Raw genomic sequence first — 17,043 nt, 5'->3', positions numbered from 1 at the left:
TGGTAAAATGAATTTTGTGCAATACTGTCTGAGATTGTGTTTTCAGCGTGTCAGTTTCTGGGTGTGTCTGAATAAGTTTCGAAGGATGAATCTGTAATATGATCCCAGTGTTTATTTGCATGGTTTCACCGTATACCTGAAAGGGATGAGGCTGTCCTATGGACAGGAAATTAAAGCCCTTGTAAATTCTTAAACCAGTGAATTAGTTTTTGTAAAGTGTTTTTGAATATTTACACTTAATAGTCATTTTAAGTCTTAAGTTGAAAACCGCATTCCATTTGGAACAGGTTGAAATGAACAATTTCTCATTTAACACTTTCTCTTTACCCTGACTCTGTTCATGTACTCGGTGGTAAATTACATGTGCAGAACAGCTTTATTTATTATTTATTTATTTAGAGATTCTTTTCTTTTTTTTTCTTTCTTTTCTTTACAGCACTGAAACAGGCCCTTCGGCCCACCGAGCCTGTGCCGACCATCAACCACCCATTTATACTAATCCTACATTAATCCCATTACCCCCTCACATCCCCTCAATTTCCCTACCACCTACCAATACTAGGGGCAATTTATAATGGCCAATTTACAAATCAAGCTGCAAGTCTTTGGCTGTGGGAGGAAACTGGAGCAACCGACGAAAACCCACGTAGTCACAGGGAGAACTTGCAAACTCCGCACAGGCAGTACCCAGAATTGAACCTGGGTCACTGGAGCTGTGAGGCTGTGGTGCTCACCACTGCGCCACTGTACCGCCCAATCAATCTTCATTTTACCCCTTTCGAGTGCCATGGGATATTTTTTCCATTTGAAAAGAGCAATATTGTTTTATGTTTCTGTGCCTTCATTCAAATAGGTTACAGTCAATGAATCTGATTTTTTTTTCATTTCAGTTTATTAATTTGTCTGGGTGGTATTTTGGTTTTGAACAAATTCCATTTCTGTCTACCTTAATTTTAAAGTCTTTAAATTAAGGGAATAGATTTATCTCCCTCAGGTTGGGGGAAAATAGTATAACTTGCTAACTGAACTCTGCTGGAGGTGTTAGTCCACGAGTTGGAGATGAGATGTTACAATGAACCAGTTTTTCTGTATATAATAGAGCAGATTGACTAATTTTGAAATACAAGTAGTCCTGTTTCCCCAGTTGGTCCTCTGTTCTACACTCCATTGTGAGTTGGTGCCTTAAGAAGAGGGAAGACCTTGGAGGCCAGGAAAAGAATAAAATTATCAATTTACAAAAAGTTTTATTTTAAAGCATAATTACCATTGTGTCCCAGTGTGTAGCTCATGGTAGTGCATATACAAGATCCACTTCTAGTATTTGTTGGAAGTGAACTTTTCAATTGCTGTTTGATCTTGGCAACTTCAGTCATTGTTTCCTCCGAACAATGAAGGGCCAGGAATTCTTACTGACTGAAGCCATTTTGAATTGTCTAGCCCACTTCAATTTTGTAAACAACCCTGAAATGGTGACTGTTGGTATTTCAATCACTTGAAAAGAAAACTAGAGAAACTGGTTTTGTGGGCTATTCCTGAATGTCATCTTAATGTTTGAAACCAACGCATTGAAAAGCAATTTGTAATTGCTAGTGTCCCTCATCTGTGTCTGCATTCATCTTCAAAGTATTAAGAACTTACTAACAAGCACTTAATTTCACTAAATTGTGTTTGCAAGCACTGGGAGACTGCTGTGGGCTCATATTTAAACAAAAATAGTCTTCACAGCCAAATGTGCAGGTGCTAGAAATCTGAATTAAAACCAGAAAATACTCAAAACATGCAACAGATCACAAAGTATCAGTGAATACAGGAAGGTAGTTTCAGGTCAATGATCCTTCATCAAAACGCAGGGTTCTGACAAAAGATCATAGAATTGAAACATTAATCCTACCTTTCTCCATAGATTATTTATTAGCAGTTTTTCATTATAGTTTTCCCACCAATTGATGGTTGTAATGAATCTGGCAAGTTTACAATCGGGTTACAACCATGAACTCTGAGAAAAAGGACCCCTCTAAGGCCAATATAAAACCACCTTTTATGCTGGCATTATGGACCACTGACCACCTCCAGGCGCTTATCCAGATAAGGAGGCCAAAGAAGAAGAAGATTTAGATTCAATTCCAGGAGACTTGTTAATGCGCACTAGTGCTGGCATTTACACTATAAATTTGGCACTCGTATCCTAGCAACAGAAACTTAGACCCATAAAAATTAAGGTCTATTATTCTGGCACCAGGATAAAATAGATATATCCCCGGTGTCCTTGCTAAATTTATCCCTCAATCAATATCACTAAAACAGATTATCTGGTCATTATCATATTGCTGTTTGTGGGAGCTTGCTGTGTGCAATTTGGCTGCTGTGCTTCCGACATTATAACAGTGATTACACTTAAAGTCCTTCTTTGGCTGTAAAGCGCTTTGGGAGATCCTGAGATTGTAAAAGACGCTATGTAAATACAGTCAATCCTTCCTTTCTTATACCAGTATCTTTCTTCTGGGTACCAATGTATAGCAAAGGTTTAAGTTGCTATCCTCTGGAAACCAAGGTTGTTTGGGAGAATTGTTAAATTTTATTGCTTACAGGTTGATTGTGTACAGTTGAAAAGGGAAAAGTAATTTATAATTTTCTTAAAACAAAACCAAAGTGCTGCAAATACATAGTGTTTTTACAGATGCTGAGGGACCCAAGTTATTGCTTCGAGTATAACGTTTTCTCCAACTGAAAGCAAATATTTTAACATGGGTAGTGGGGTAGAGAAGCCACTGACAATCCAATAACAGAAGTTAATAAACTGAGGTTGGATAAACTCTGATTGTTTTCACTGGAACGACGGAGGTGGAGGGGTGACATGATAGAGGTTTACAAAGTTATGAGCGGCATGGACAGAGTGGATAGTCAGAAGCTTTTTCCCAGGGTGGAAGAGTCAGTTACTAGGGGACATAGGTTTAAGGTGAGAGGGGCAAAGTTTAGAGGGGATGTGCGAGGCAAGTTCTTTACACAGAGGGTGATGAGTGCCTGGAACTTGCTGCCGGGGGAGATGGTGGAAGCAGGTACGATAATGAGGCATCTTGACAAATACATGAATAGGATGGGAATAGAGGGATACGGTCCCCGGAAGTGCAGAAGGTTTTAGTTTAGGCAGGCATCAAGATCGGCGCAGGCTTGGAGGGCCGAATGGCCTGTTCCTGTGCTGTACTGTTCTTTGTTCTTTGAGTGATCTACAGACTGCTCAATAGAAGTAGTTGGATTATATGATCCTCTCTGAGACAATGGGAAGTTGTTAACAGAACAAAAGAGCGTGAGAGGCCCATACAAAGAATAAGGCAAGAAAATGGAGGAAAATATAGAAAGAAAATAAACTCTACAGATGCAACCTGTAGTGTAGGTTCACCAGTCCTAAAAGGGAAAAAACCTGTAATTTATAGTCAGTTTGTGCTTCAGATTACAAAATCACATGGGAATAATATATGCATTTCAAGTTATATGTTTTTATGCTATATGACTTTTAAGAAAAAAATAAAGATTGAATGAAACCTTAATTAAGGATGAATTTATAAAGAAAATTGGCATTAAAAATTAAAAGCCACAAAGCCACCCTAACTTTTGGAAAGAGGAACTAAAATGGATTAGATCTTTCTTTTCTTTCCCTTTTACGTTATTTGTCTCCACACCGCCCCCCCCCCCCCCCCACCCCCAAAGTTTAAAACCATGTGGTGATCTAACATGTACCACAAGGATTTGTACCTACAGCTCACATGCTGAAATACTAATCTCTGGCATGTTGCTATGGAGAAACAGTTTGGTGTCACCTAATCACTAGTTCTCAATTACTTCTCTGCATTTTTCGACCTCCTTGGTGTCCTGTACATTTTTGAATTGGATGAATTATATAGAATTTCCAGCACAGAGACAGACCATTCAGCCCAAATGGTCTGTCAGTGTTGATGCATCTTACAAGTCTCCTCACTACTGCATCTAACCCCATCAATTTATCCTTCTATTCCTTCTCGCTCATGTACTTACCTGGCTTCCCCTTGAATCCATTTTATGCTGTCTCCCTCAACTACTCCATGTAGTAGTGAGTTCCACATTCTAACCACTCTCTGACTAAAGATGTTTCTCCTGAATTCCTTATTGGATTTATTCATGACTGTGAAGTAGGGAGCAGTTTTAACAAGATGCATTCAACAAAATTTCTCAAATGATGATGATTGGGCACTAAATATTCAAAGATACAAGTGTTCAGAAAAGATAGGGAAGGAATAAAAAGGGAGGTGGGGTAGCAGTACTGATTAGGGAAGACATTGTAGTGTTGGAAAGAGAGGATGTCCTTGTGGGGGCAAAGACCAGCATTTATTTAAAGGCCAGCATTTATTGCCCATCCCTAATTGCCCGTGAACTGAGTGGCTTGCTAGGCCACTTCACAGGGCATTTAAGAGTCAACCACATTGCTGTGGGTCTGGACTCACATGCAGGCCAGACCAGGTAAGAACGGCAGATTTCCTTCCCTAAAGAACATTAGTAAACCAGATGGGTTTTTTACAACAATTGACAGTGGTCACCATTAGACTAGCTTTTTTTTTAAATTCCAGATTTATTAATTGAATTCAAATTTCACCATCTGCCGTGGTGGGATTTGAACCCATGTCCCCAGAGCACTAGCCTGGGCCTCTGACTTGCTAGTCCAGGGACATTACTAAATAATGTTAGAGTAAGGGTAAGGAGGGGGAAGAATTTTTGAAATGTGTTCAGGAGAACTTCCTTGACCAGTATGTTCTCAATTCAACTTGGAATGAGGCATTACTGGATCTGGTGTTGGCGAGTGAGGTGGGCCAAGTGAACCAAGTGGGAAAACATTTGGGTAAGAGTAATCTGTGTATCATAAAGCTTATATTAGCAATAGAGCAAGGAACACCCTAAAGTAGAACTTAGAAATTGGAAGAGGGCTTACTTCAATGAGATGAGAGGGGATCGAGCCAGGGTAAAATGGAACCAAAATTTGACAGGAAAATTGTAACAAAACGATGGGTCATCTTTAAGGAGGAGATGCTTCAGGTACAGGCTAGGTACATTTCAACAAAATCAGGGCTCCTTGGATGATGTGGGAGATAGAAAATGTGATGAAACAAAAAAAGAGGGTATATAATGTGTGTCTGGTGAATTCTTCAAGCAAGAACCAGGCCAAATACAATAAGTTGAGAGGGGAAGTGAAGAGGAAAATATGACTGGCAAAGAGAGGAAATGGGAATAGAATGGCAGTTAACTTAAAAGGGAATCCAAACATCATCTACTGGCATATAAATAGTAAGCAGGTAGTAAGAGGTGGGGTGGGGTCTGTTGGAAACAAAGAGGGTGATGTATGCTTAGAGGCATGGTAAGGCTAGAATACTGAATTGGTATATTGTATCAGTGTTTATTCAGGAAGAGTATGTTGACCAATATTGGTAGAAGCGGAGATGGTAGAGGTAATGGATGGGGTGAAAATTGATAGGCAGGATGTACTGGAAAGGCTGGGCATGTTTAGAGTGGATAAGTCGCTTGGTCCAGGTGGCTTACGTCCCAGGTTGCTGAAGGAAGTAGGGGTGGAGATAGTGGAAGAACTTGCCATAATCTTACAATTTTCTCTATATACAGTGGAGTAAAGCCCGGCTCGGTTATAAAATTAAAACCTGACCTGACTACAGCCAACCTGGGCCTGACCTGGACCCAAGTCCTTCAATTTCTTTTCATGCACGACCTGACCTGAAAATATCAAACATGTTATTAGTACAGAAAAAAAATCTCATCAAAACGCAGATTAAAAAGAAAACAATACAAAACAAAACCTGACCACAGCCAACCTGACCCGAGCCTGAATGCTGGACACCGAATATAGACCCAACCCAAACCCGACACATATAGTCTGGTTTGGTCGGGTTCGGGTCGGGTAGCCAGGCTGTACAGGGGAGGCGCCAGTGGATTGGAGGATGACAAATGTGACACACTATTCAAGAAATTGTGTAAGGACATTCCTTCTAACTTGTCAGGCTGGTCAGTTTAACATCAGTGGTGGGTAAGGTTTTTGAAAGTCGGGAGAAAAAAATAAACAGGCACTTGGAGAGGTTTGAGTTAATTAAGGAGAGCCAGCACGGATTTATGAAAGGCATATCATAGACTCAGAGTTATACAGCACAGAAACAGGCCATTCGGCCCATTGTGTCTGTGCTGGCCATCTAGCACCCAGCTATTCTAATCCCCTATTCCTGCACTTGGCCCGTAGCCTTGTATGCTATGGTGTTTCAAGTGCTCATCTAAATACTTCTTAAATGTTGTGAGGGTTCCTGCCTCCACCACCTCTTCAGGCAGTATATTCCAGATTCCAACACCCTCTGGGTGAAATAATTTTTCCTCAGATCCCCCCCACCAAACCTCCTGCCCCTTACCCTAAATCTATGCCCCCTGGTTCTTGACCCCTCCGCTAAGGGAAAAAGTTTGCTCCTATCTAACCTATCAATGCCCCTCATAATCTTGTACACCTCAATCATGTCCCCCCTCAGCCTTCTCTGCTCCAAGGAAAACAACCCTATCCTTTTCCGTCTCTCTTCATAGCTGAAACATCCTGGTGAATCTCCTCTGCACCCTCTCCAGTGCAATCACATCCTTCCGATAGTGTGGTGACCAGAAATGTACACAGTACTGCAGCTGTGGCCTAAATAGCGTTTTATATAGCTCCATCATCACCTCCCTGCTCTTGTATTCTATGCCTCGGCTAATAAAGGCAAGTATCTCATATGCCTTCCTAACCACCTTATCTACCTGTGCTGCTGCCTTCAGTGATCTATGGACAAGTACACCAAGGTCCTTCTGTACTTCCTAGGGGCCTACCATCCATTGTATATTCCCTTGCCTTGTTAGTCCTCCCAAAATGCATTATCTCACACTTTTCAGGATTAAATTCCATTTGTCACTGCTCCGTCCATCTTACCAGCCCATCTATATTTCCCTGTAATCTAAGGATTTCCTCCTCACTATTTACAACACCACCAATTTTCGTGTCATCTGTGAACTTACTGATCATACCTCCTATATTCACATCTAAATCATTAATATACACTACAAACAGCAGGGGTCCCGGCACTGATCCCTGTGGTACACCACTGGTCACAGGCTTCCAATCGCAAAAACAGCCCTTGACCTCTGCCTCCTGCCACTAAGCCAATTTTGGATCCAATTTGCCAAATTGCCCTGGATCCCATGGGCTCTTACCTTTTTAACCAATCTCCCATGTGGGACCTTATCAAAAGCCTTACTGAAATTGTGCTTGATTTAATCTAACAGAATTTTTTCATGAAGTTGAAGAGAAGATTGGTGAATGGAAAGCAGTGGATGTTGTCTAATATAGATATTACGAAAGCATTTGACAAAATATCTCTCAAAAGTCTGGTTAATAAAATTGAGGCTCCTGGAATAGGAGGGTCTGCGTCAGCTTGGATTAAAAAAAAAAAATAGGTTTAAGGACAGAAAACAGTGAGTCATGGTAAATGGTTGTTTTTCAGATTGGAGGATGTTAGACAGTAGTGTTCCCCAAGGTTCAGTGCTAGGACCACTGCTTTTTTGATATGACTTTGTGGATATTGGAATACAGAATATAATTTCAAAATTTGCCCATGATACCAAACTCGGAGGTGTGGCAAATGGTGAGGATGATATAAATTCACTGCAACTGGGCATAGAGAGGCGTGTAGATTGGGCAGACAATTTGGCAGATGGAATTTAATACAGAGAAGTGTGATACAATTTGGCAAAAGGGATAAGGAGAGGCAATATAGACTTAATAGACTTCTAAAGAGTGTGCAGGGACAGAAGGACAGTGGAGACAATCATTGATTTCAAAAGGATCCTGATTCAACTCGTAGTCAAAATAGAATTGAATAAAAGCAAAATACTGCGGATGCTGGAAATCTGAAACACAAACAAATGCTGGAAATACTCAGCAGGTCTGGCAGCATCTGTGGAGAGAGAAGCAGAGTTAACATTTCAGGTCAGTAACCCTTCAGAAATAGAAATGAATCTGGAAATCCAATCAACTTGTGCAATGTATATTGGAGCATGCCTTGACTTAGGAACCAATTCCTTTAGGTGCACCAAACAGTCACATTTATATTACAGGCCCTTTACAAAGGGCATTAATGGCTGGGTGGGATCCTTGCTCTGACCAGTTAAGTCTGGTTCCTGTCAGTTTATTCCAAGAAAGGGGATATGATTGAAGCTATATGTGATTGGTATTGGTAAGATTTTTAGTTTTTAAAAAAAAACTGATGTTCAAGGGTGATGCTGTTTATGATGAATTGAATCGAGGGTTGGTGACAGCGAAATCATGCATATTTAGGTGGAGCCACCAAAATGTTTTTTACTGGTAGGAGTTAATTTTAGATTAAGTAATTTTTTCCACATTAATGCCTGGATCTGTACAGTACTTGGTTATATTAATGAACTAACCTGTATATATTGTACACAAAATAATTGCTGGAAAAACACAAGTTGGCATCTGTAAAGAGGAAAGATTGGTTAATGCTTCATTTATAGCCCCTTCATCAGAATAAATGTAATGTGCCTACATGGTCTTTAAGAATCTCACATGGGAAGAATATGTTCAAGCGTGGGATGAGAAGTTTGGATATTGAAGAAAGTAAATTCAAACTTCCAATGCTGCCAATGTGTAAACCTCCTTGTGTCATTTCATCCTTTCCCTGGCAACTGTCTGAACTGGAATCTGGCCATTTGCATCCTTTGGTGTTGTGTTTGACCCCAAGCTGAGCTTTTGATGACATACCTGCTGTAACACCAAGACCGCCTACTTCCACTTGGAAACCTCACTCGATTCTAGTTATTCTCTCACCAAAGGTTTTAACAGAATCAAAACTTCTCACTCTGGAAAAAGCTACATAAAGTTGCCTATGTGTAAAAACAGCTTAGGAATATAAATACAAATTTTGTCAAGAGTCTGGTGTTGTGACTTGTTTATAGTCATAGAATATGAAAGTCTAATTGGGAATTATTCACTCCTGAGTTGAAAAGGCAGGTTAACATCTGATGGGCTCAATATTATTTGAGGAATAAACAGCTCTATTTTCTTGAATTCTGCCTGTTTATAATTTCAGCATCCATCATCGAAGAAAACAGCTTCCTAACTACCAAACATGTTCCATGACAATGTCCTTGTTTAGGATTCCCGCAGTGTAGCAATGTTGTAACTGCTTCTTCCCAAGTTTGTGTGGTGGTATGCCCATTGGAGTTAGACTCTGTAGAAACTCTGGAGGGTATAGACTGTTATCATCTTTGTCTATAGAATCAAGGCTGATATGTTCTTTTAATTCACCTGACAGCTTTTCTAAACCTTTTTCATTTAAATCTAGTGAATCTTCATTTTTAGCACACACAATAGCTTTCAAATAAGTTGCATCAAATAATTGTCCCTCCCATTTTCCACATTTAACCCATTCCATCATCTCAGCCACCCCTCCCATGCCATCCCCAGCCTATCCCTCACAGAAACGATCTCTCTAGCTGGAGTAACTTTGTTGTTGGGCTCCCCTTAAATTATGCCTTTTGTTCTCCATCAACCTCCCCCACCCTACTGCTGCTGCTATTGCCACCAACCATTGGCAAATGTGCATCACAAACTCAGTTCCTCTGTGAGTGCCAAGTACCACCCACCAAATAAACCCACCAACAGGCGTGCCCCTAAACTGACTAATCAAAACAGTCTGGACAGAGAAAAAGTATTATTATTATTATTATAATATGTTATTGATCTCTAGTATGCCAGTACTCAATTCTGAGATCCGATAAATTAGAAAATATACCATCTTATTTTGATGGCAATCAAGTGGGGTGTAAAACTATTTTTTTAATATATTTTTTATACAATCTACTGGATAACGCCACGTTACAGTATTGGTGACTATGAACAATCCCCATTCTGCTTATTTTCCCAATCTGGGGAGATGCCAAGTGTGGAAACTGCAGTGTTGGTCGCTTGTGGGCAATTACTAATGGCAGGCTGCTAGAAGCACTGGGAGTCTGAGAATGGGCTGTTTGTCTCGCTACTTGGTAGCTGAGGTGTCAAGGTTGAATTGATCAAAGATAAGTTGCAAAAAAAACTAATTGGAAAAGACTAAGGACTTAAATGTTCTATAAATATTGTCAAAAGTGTTACCTTTTTTTTTTGAAAAAAAAGTATTTTTCACATTTTCTTGACCATTCAAGGTGAATAATGTGTCTGGGGTTCCTGAGGAACTAGAAGATGGATATCCTTACAAATCTAATGGTTCCATGAATGACCCAAACTATGAGCCCAACAGAGAAGACAGAATGCAGCCTAATGATGTCCAACCAACTCGGTAAGTACAGGTTGTTCCGACTTCGTGCTTTGTATAATTTCTTGCTTCCTGTAGTTTCAGTCCATCCTTCTATGTGTTATCATACTGGTTTGTTTGGTAATTTTAAGTGTTCACAAATATAACCAAGATGATCTCATCCACTTCTGCTCTCTTGAGGCCTGGTGTTGTTCATTATTTTACATACCCTGGCAACAGTTCCTTAGGGTTGTGCAAAAGCAGTCACTTAGGCATTTTTTTTTCCTTTTTCATCCTCTCCTAAACATCGTGATTTATATTGGAATATAGATCAACTAGTGAGATGCTGGAATCCTGCTAATATGTATAGAATTATTATTCCTTTGTGAGTCAGTTCTTTTCCTGAAGGCACTTCAGGAGAGTGGTATACTGAGGTCACTTTGACCTCAATTGCCACAGATCCCAGATGTTAAGTGTTGCAAACTTGTCTGTTAAAGGGTGAATACGTTGGCTGGTATAAAGTGAATGGAAAAGTTGGGTGGTTATGCTTCAGTTATACAAGGCATTGGTGACACCACATCTGGAGTACTGTGTACAGTATTGGTCTTATTTAAGGAAGAATGTAAATGTGTTGGAAGCAGTTCAGAGAAGGTTTACTAGACTAATACCCGGAATGGGCGGGTTGTCTTATGAGGAAAGGTTGGACAGGCTCGGCTTATATCCGCTGGAGTTCAGAAGAGTAAGCGGCAACTTGATTGAAACATGTAAGTTTCTGAGGGGTCTTGACGGGGTGGATGTGGAAGAATCTAGGACTAGGGGGTCACTATTTAAGACAGAGATGGTAAATTTTTTCTGAGGGTCTTTGGAATTCTCTTCCTCAAAAGGCAGTGGAAGCAGAGTCTTTGAATAGTTTTAAGGCAGAGGTAGATAGATTCTTGATAAGCAAGGGGGTCAAAGGTTATTGGTGGCAGGCGGGAATGTGGATTCGAGGTTGCAATCGGATCAGTCATGATCTTATTGAATGGCAGAGCAGGCTCAAGGCGCCGAGTGGCCTACTCCTGCTCCTAATTCGTATGTTCCTATGTGTTTCATTTTTCTGTCTTAAATATTTTGTTGCAGTGTTCCTGAGGTTTCAGTTCCACTAATGCGTGAGCAGCCATTTCAAAATTCATCCAGCAGAGAGTCTGATGAAAGCAAACCATCCTCTCAGAGGAAGCCACCCAGGAAGAGGAGACCTGGTAGAGCAAAAAGACCAGAGAACGAGGACTATGAAACAGGTTATACAACTGGTGCAGAATCCTGTGATGAACTGGATGACGATGATTTGGAAAGGTACTGAGAAAATTGAGGCCATTTTGCCAATTATGAAAGAATGTAACACTCTTCCAGCTTTTTATGAAACTGTTGTATTAATCAGTATTGAACTTCATTTGCAGTCAATACCCACCAATCACTTCAGACCAACAGAGACAAGATTACAAGAGGGAGTTTGACAATGATCTGCAGCAATACAAGCTTCTACAGGCTGAACTGGATGAAATCAACAAACAATTTTCCCAGTTGGACAAGCAGATTGATGAGACTGAGGACGATGAGCAATACCAGGTATGTCTTGAATCTGTGGTGGGGCATTGAAAAGAATCCAAAGGTAGGAAACTTAAAAGAAATTCTCTTTTTAAAAAGCTCGTGTGGTACTGCCAGATGTAAAATAAATAAATGTGTCCATGTCCTCTGACCACACTACATTTCCTGGCTGAGGAACTAGAGTGCAACCTGTTCAGAGTGCTGTACTAATAAACTTCTTGAGCTGGTCATTACAAAATGCTGGGATGACCCATGCTATGTTTTTAATGCCTCAATCTTTATAATCTCAGAAGAATATCTGCTGTTCTAATACATCACCCTCTTCTCGTATCATATATGATCATGTTAATTCCCAGTTATGCTTGAGAACAGGTTTGTGCTGTGTACCACAATCAGAAAACTGCATGAGCAGCTTTAAAATTGAGACTTGAGAACAGGGACATTGGGCTCACTTTAACAGCATCACATTAACGCAAACTGCATGATATACACAATCCTCAAGGAACCTTCGTGCTGCTTGCATGGTTTTACTTTTCACATTTGGAGCTAAGCGTTAGTATCTTGATTTACACTGGCAAGAGACTGCTTACTTTTCCTCCTTGTATTTAAATATGTAGGTCCTCGCAAGAGGGAACCTTATTAGGGTATGTATGATGTGAGCAGAAACTATGGTGTGAGTATGAAAATGGGGGTCCCCATTTCCCCATTTTACACTTGCATTGACTTTTCCCATTGAAGTAGAGGCCAAAGGAAAATATACTGCTCTATTTGCTGTACCTGTGATTTATCTCAAAATATTGACAGGAGGAACAGTATTAAGGAGATTCAAGTACAATTATGCATTTTCTAGTAAATCTTTAATTCTTGGGGTTGTTGTTGTAGCTATAGTCCCAAAGGACCATAGGCATCTCTCCATTAGAGAAACAGTTGGTGATGTATAGCTTGAGGGTCACCACTCCTCAAGCGTGGGGCAAGGCGAGGAGGCAGGCCTCCATGAACGACCACTGCTCAAGTGGCCATTCTTCATCTGTACAATTTAATAACAAATGGTGATAGACATGGGAGGGGCAGCATCACAGCCAAGCCCAATCACATCCTCCTCACCTGACTTATGTGCACACTTTCCAGAAAGGGTTCTGGGATAACAATTGGGGATGGGACCTGACTGATTTTTACCCGCCCCCCTCCACCCCCCACTCTTTCGCAAACCCGAGATGCTGTGGCCAATTGTGGAACCCCAGCTATCTCACCAAAAATTGGGTGATCAAACCTGGCTCAGTTATATGCTGTCTTCGTCAACTAAGCCATCCGGGAACCCATGAATTCTTATAAATGACACCGTTTTCCCTCAGCATGTGGAAATCATGAATGTAAGCTCACATTTTGTAACTCTGTGGCAGAACACAATAATATAATATGCATTATCTCCTTCTTAGAGTGAGCACAGGAACATTTAGGCTATTAAGCCCCATGAGCCATTCTGCCATCCAATCAGATGACTGATCTGTACCTCAGCTCCATTTACATGTCTTTGGTCCATATCTCTTGATACCCTTATCTGACAACTCTTGCTGATCTCAGTCTTAAAAATTTCAGTTGACTTAGCATTCACAATCTTTTGGCGAGTGTTTGGTATATTTGCATGGTAGTTTATGAATCTAATGTAATTCAGTCATTCAAACAAAAAGTTAAAAATGTTCATGAAGTCCAGAAAACATTACTTTTTGCTTAATGTTTCTTTTCTACTTCTATCTCCAGGCTGTTGCTGCTGAATATAATAGATTAAAAGAAATGAAAAAAGTGAGTAGTCTAAAATTTAAATCTACTAATTGCTTGATAAATACTTCAATCATATTGGATGAACTCTTAGTATTGACATGGAATATTCACATACACTTAGCAAAATGCAGACATTTTGAAAGAATTATTCCTAGGTACAGTTAAAGGATTCATAAAGCTCCAGAGGAGCAACTTGAAAATTTCTTGGAAAAAAAAAACGACGGAGGTGGAGGGGCGACATGATAGAGGTTTACAAAGTTATGAGCGGCATGGACAGAGTGGATAGTCAGAAGCTTTTTCCCAGGGTGGAAGAGTCAGTTACTAGGGGACATAGGTTTAAGGTGAGAGGGGCAAAGTTTAGAGGGGATGTGCGAGGCAAGTTCTTTACATGGAGGGTGGTGAGTGCCTGGAACTTGTTGCCGGGGAGGTGGTGGAAGCAGGTGAAATAGAGACGTTTAAGAGGCATCTTGACAAATACGTGAATAGGATGGGAATAGAGGGATACGGACCCTGGAAGTGTAGAAGGTTTTAGTTTAGACAAGCATCAAGATCGGCGCAGGCTTGGAGGGCCGAATGGCCTGTTCCTGTGCTGTACTGTTCTTCTTTTATTTCTTGCTTTCGTTTTAGTATCCATGTAATCAATTATTTTCTTTATAATTCTCTCTTACCAAGCAACTAGTCAGTAGATGATGCTTTGGGAGCTTACCAACTCCTCCACTGCAACTTTGTAGACCATTTGTCTCAGACTTTGAAAAACAATTTTGGAAATAACCTGTGGCAAGAAAATTTCAAGTTGCTCCTCTGGAGCTTTATGAACCCTTTAACTGTACCTAGGAATAATTCTTTCAGCACTTCCTTTATACTAGTATTTGGCTCTTCTTACTTAGCTTGTCTCAATGAAGCTGCTGCTTTGTTAAAGGTAGTGAGGATCCTGCCGAATGTGCAAAAGGTTGTTGGATACAATAAAATGCAGACTGGGGAGATGCTGTTTGTATGTGTGCCTTTCCCAGTGGTGTATGTTTTCTTGCAGCTAAGATTAGCAGATCAATTTAGGGGTAAAACTACACCTTTCTGCCACCATTTGAAGCTGTGATCCCTTACATCAGAACTTCTAAAAGCAGAATTGGATTGGAAGAGTAAGCAGATGACAAATATTGGATAAGCTTTAAGAAAATGCAGTAGCTTTTCTAGCTGAGTTGAGGATTTTACTGGTACCAAATATTCACTGAGATCCCATTCACTTCAGTAGGTTTGTATAATCCCTGTGAATGTTCTTGCTTCTTGAAGTGAAATATGTCAATGCTTTTAATAATTTAATTTTGCTACTTTTTGCCTGTCAACAAAAAGAACTCGGAGCATAGGTTAGATTAACATGATACTCCATCTTCCTGCAACAAATTACACTAATCAAAAGCCATCCTCTGGTCTTTTCAAGAGATTGTCAGTTTAGTTGTGGCATAGGCAGTTTAGTGTTACAAAGGAACTGAGTTGAGTGACTAAACTCATTTCCTGGAGATCTTTACAACCAATGAAGAGATCACATCAGGTATGAGCTGAATCTGTGCTCAGCAGTTTGCTAACCAATGTTTCACTAAGCTTTCAAGCATCCAGTTGACTCTCACAATTTGTTAGTTGATTACTTGGCTGGTCTACATTATCTTTTTTCATAAGAATTTTTGGTAGATACTGGTTATCTCCAGTTAATATTAGACTACATTTTCCAGACTTTTTTTTTTAGAATATTACAGCGCAGTACAGGCCCTTCGGCCCTCGATGTTGCGCCGATCATCTGACCTACACTATTCCATTTAATTTTCCACTTTCAATTTTCTTTCCTTCTTTCTTAGTCTGCCGATTATCGAGATAAGAAGAAGCTTTGCAAGCAGCTTAAGGGGAAATTGTCTCACATTAAGCAAATGGTCAGCGACTATGACAACCAGAGATCCTGAATGCCAGATTCTGCAGCTACTGTTATATTTTCACAGAAAATTAAAGCTGAGCATTCATTTCCCTGTAGAGTGGCCATTTATTGTATCACATGAAATGTAATGCCAGGAGTATTTATTCGCCAAAAAGACATAATTGCGTGGTTTCAGATATTTTCCTATACAGGATCCTGACAAAAGTTTCAAATATTTTTTGTCTCTTATTGAGGCATGGTGTGATCATTTTTAAACAATTAGGACTTGATAAACATATGCTGTAATTTGTATGGTGTTTGATGGAAGACATTTTTAGTGTGATTTGTAAATAGGGGCAAAAGATCTACTTTTGCATCAGGTATTTGAAATGATTATTGATATTTAGTTTCACTAAAGTCCTGTACATCAGCTTAAATAGAACAAGTTATATGTCAATATATGTTCATTTTGTTATGTACAATGATTATTTCTCATTATTGTGAAAGATTTGCCTAAATCATTGGGACCTATTCCCTAACCAAGCTTGTGATGCTATTCAGTCATATAAATAGCATTAATATTGTTCTCAAAAATCTCATTCTGCAAATAATGCAATTGGAAAAAAGTAGCATATGTACCATAGACTGTTACCAATGATGCAACAGATAAACCAGCTATTCAGACAACAATCTGTTGATATGAGTCAATGAAAGTTGAAGCACAATAATGGTTGTGTATATATTTTTGAAGTTCAAGAAAATGTAGCTGTTGGATATGTAAAAATGCTGTGTTTTAATTAATACTGGATAACTAATCAGGGATGATTTTATCTGGCAAAAACATCGGAGTTGAGTACTGATTTATCAACACAGGTAATGCTGATTAGCTACCTCCAGGGTAAATTCAAGCAAATACATCTGAAACTTGGATTACTATTTTTTATTGGACAAATACAATATTTTGTTTCTATAATAAATTCATACGTCTTGTTTTTAATGTTCTCATTTATAAGGAGTTTTGCTGTATTTTCAGACACTCGACTTGCAGAATGTCTTGAAGTGAAACCTCTGAATATATAAAAACATTTAAATTACTTTTTGTAGCTACCTGCTCTGTTTACATTTACCAGTATGAATTCTGTAACTAAGAATTTTTTATCTATTGATAAAACTTGGTGGTAATATGCATTTTTAATCTGTATTTTTAAATCCTCTGTAACCATTAAATAAATGCTCCAATGGTTTATTACTGAGCCAAAGTTATAATGTTTTCTAATTTCCATTCTTATGCAATTGCTTAACGAATAATCATTATTGTACAACAGTTTGCATTTATATAACCTTTAATTTAGTAAATCTCCAAGTTATTTCAAGTTAAGGCACTGAAAGCTAACATGCAGGTGCAGCAAGCAATTAGGATAGCTAATGGTATGTTAG

The 17,043-nt window shown here is 39.4% G+C and overlaps 1 protein-coding gene across 3 annotated transcripts in view; it reads left to right on the top strand.

The window, feature by feature from the left end:
* oclnb (occludin b) overlaps window positions 1–16,815 on the top strand; it is a 30,669-nt gene extending 13,854 nt beyond the window's left edge. For all 3 annotated transcript variants that reach the window (XM_068029582.1, XM_068029580.1, XM_068029579.1), the window contains exons 5-9: window positions 10,255–10,388; window positions 11,463–11,675; window positions 11,780–11,948; window positions 13,686–13,727; window positions 15,554–16,815. In XM_068029582.1, the coding sequence (XP_067885683.1) occupies window positions 10,255–10,388; window positions 11,463–11,675; window positions 11,780–11,948; window positions 13,686–13,727; window positions 15,554–15,655 (660 nt within the window). In that variant the 3' untranslated portion in view covers window positions 15,656–16,815. The remainder of the gene's footprint in view (window positions 1–10,254; window positions 10,389–11,462; window positions 11,676–11,779; window positions 11,949–13,685; window positions 13,728–15,553) is intronic.
* Window positions 16,816–17,043: the final 228 nt, after the last annotated feature.

This window comes from Heterodontus francisci, chromosome 4 (assembly GCF_036365525.1).
Source record: "Heterodontus francisci isolate sHetFra1 chromosome 4, sHetFra1.hap1, whole genome shotgun sequence".
Taxonomy (NCBI): Eukaryota; Metazoa; Chordata; class Chondrichthyes; order Heterodontiformes; family Heterodontidae; genus Heterodontus; species Heterodontus francisci.
This window is presented reverse-complemented; position numbering and strand designations above follow the sequence as displayed.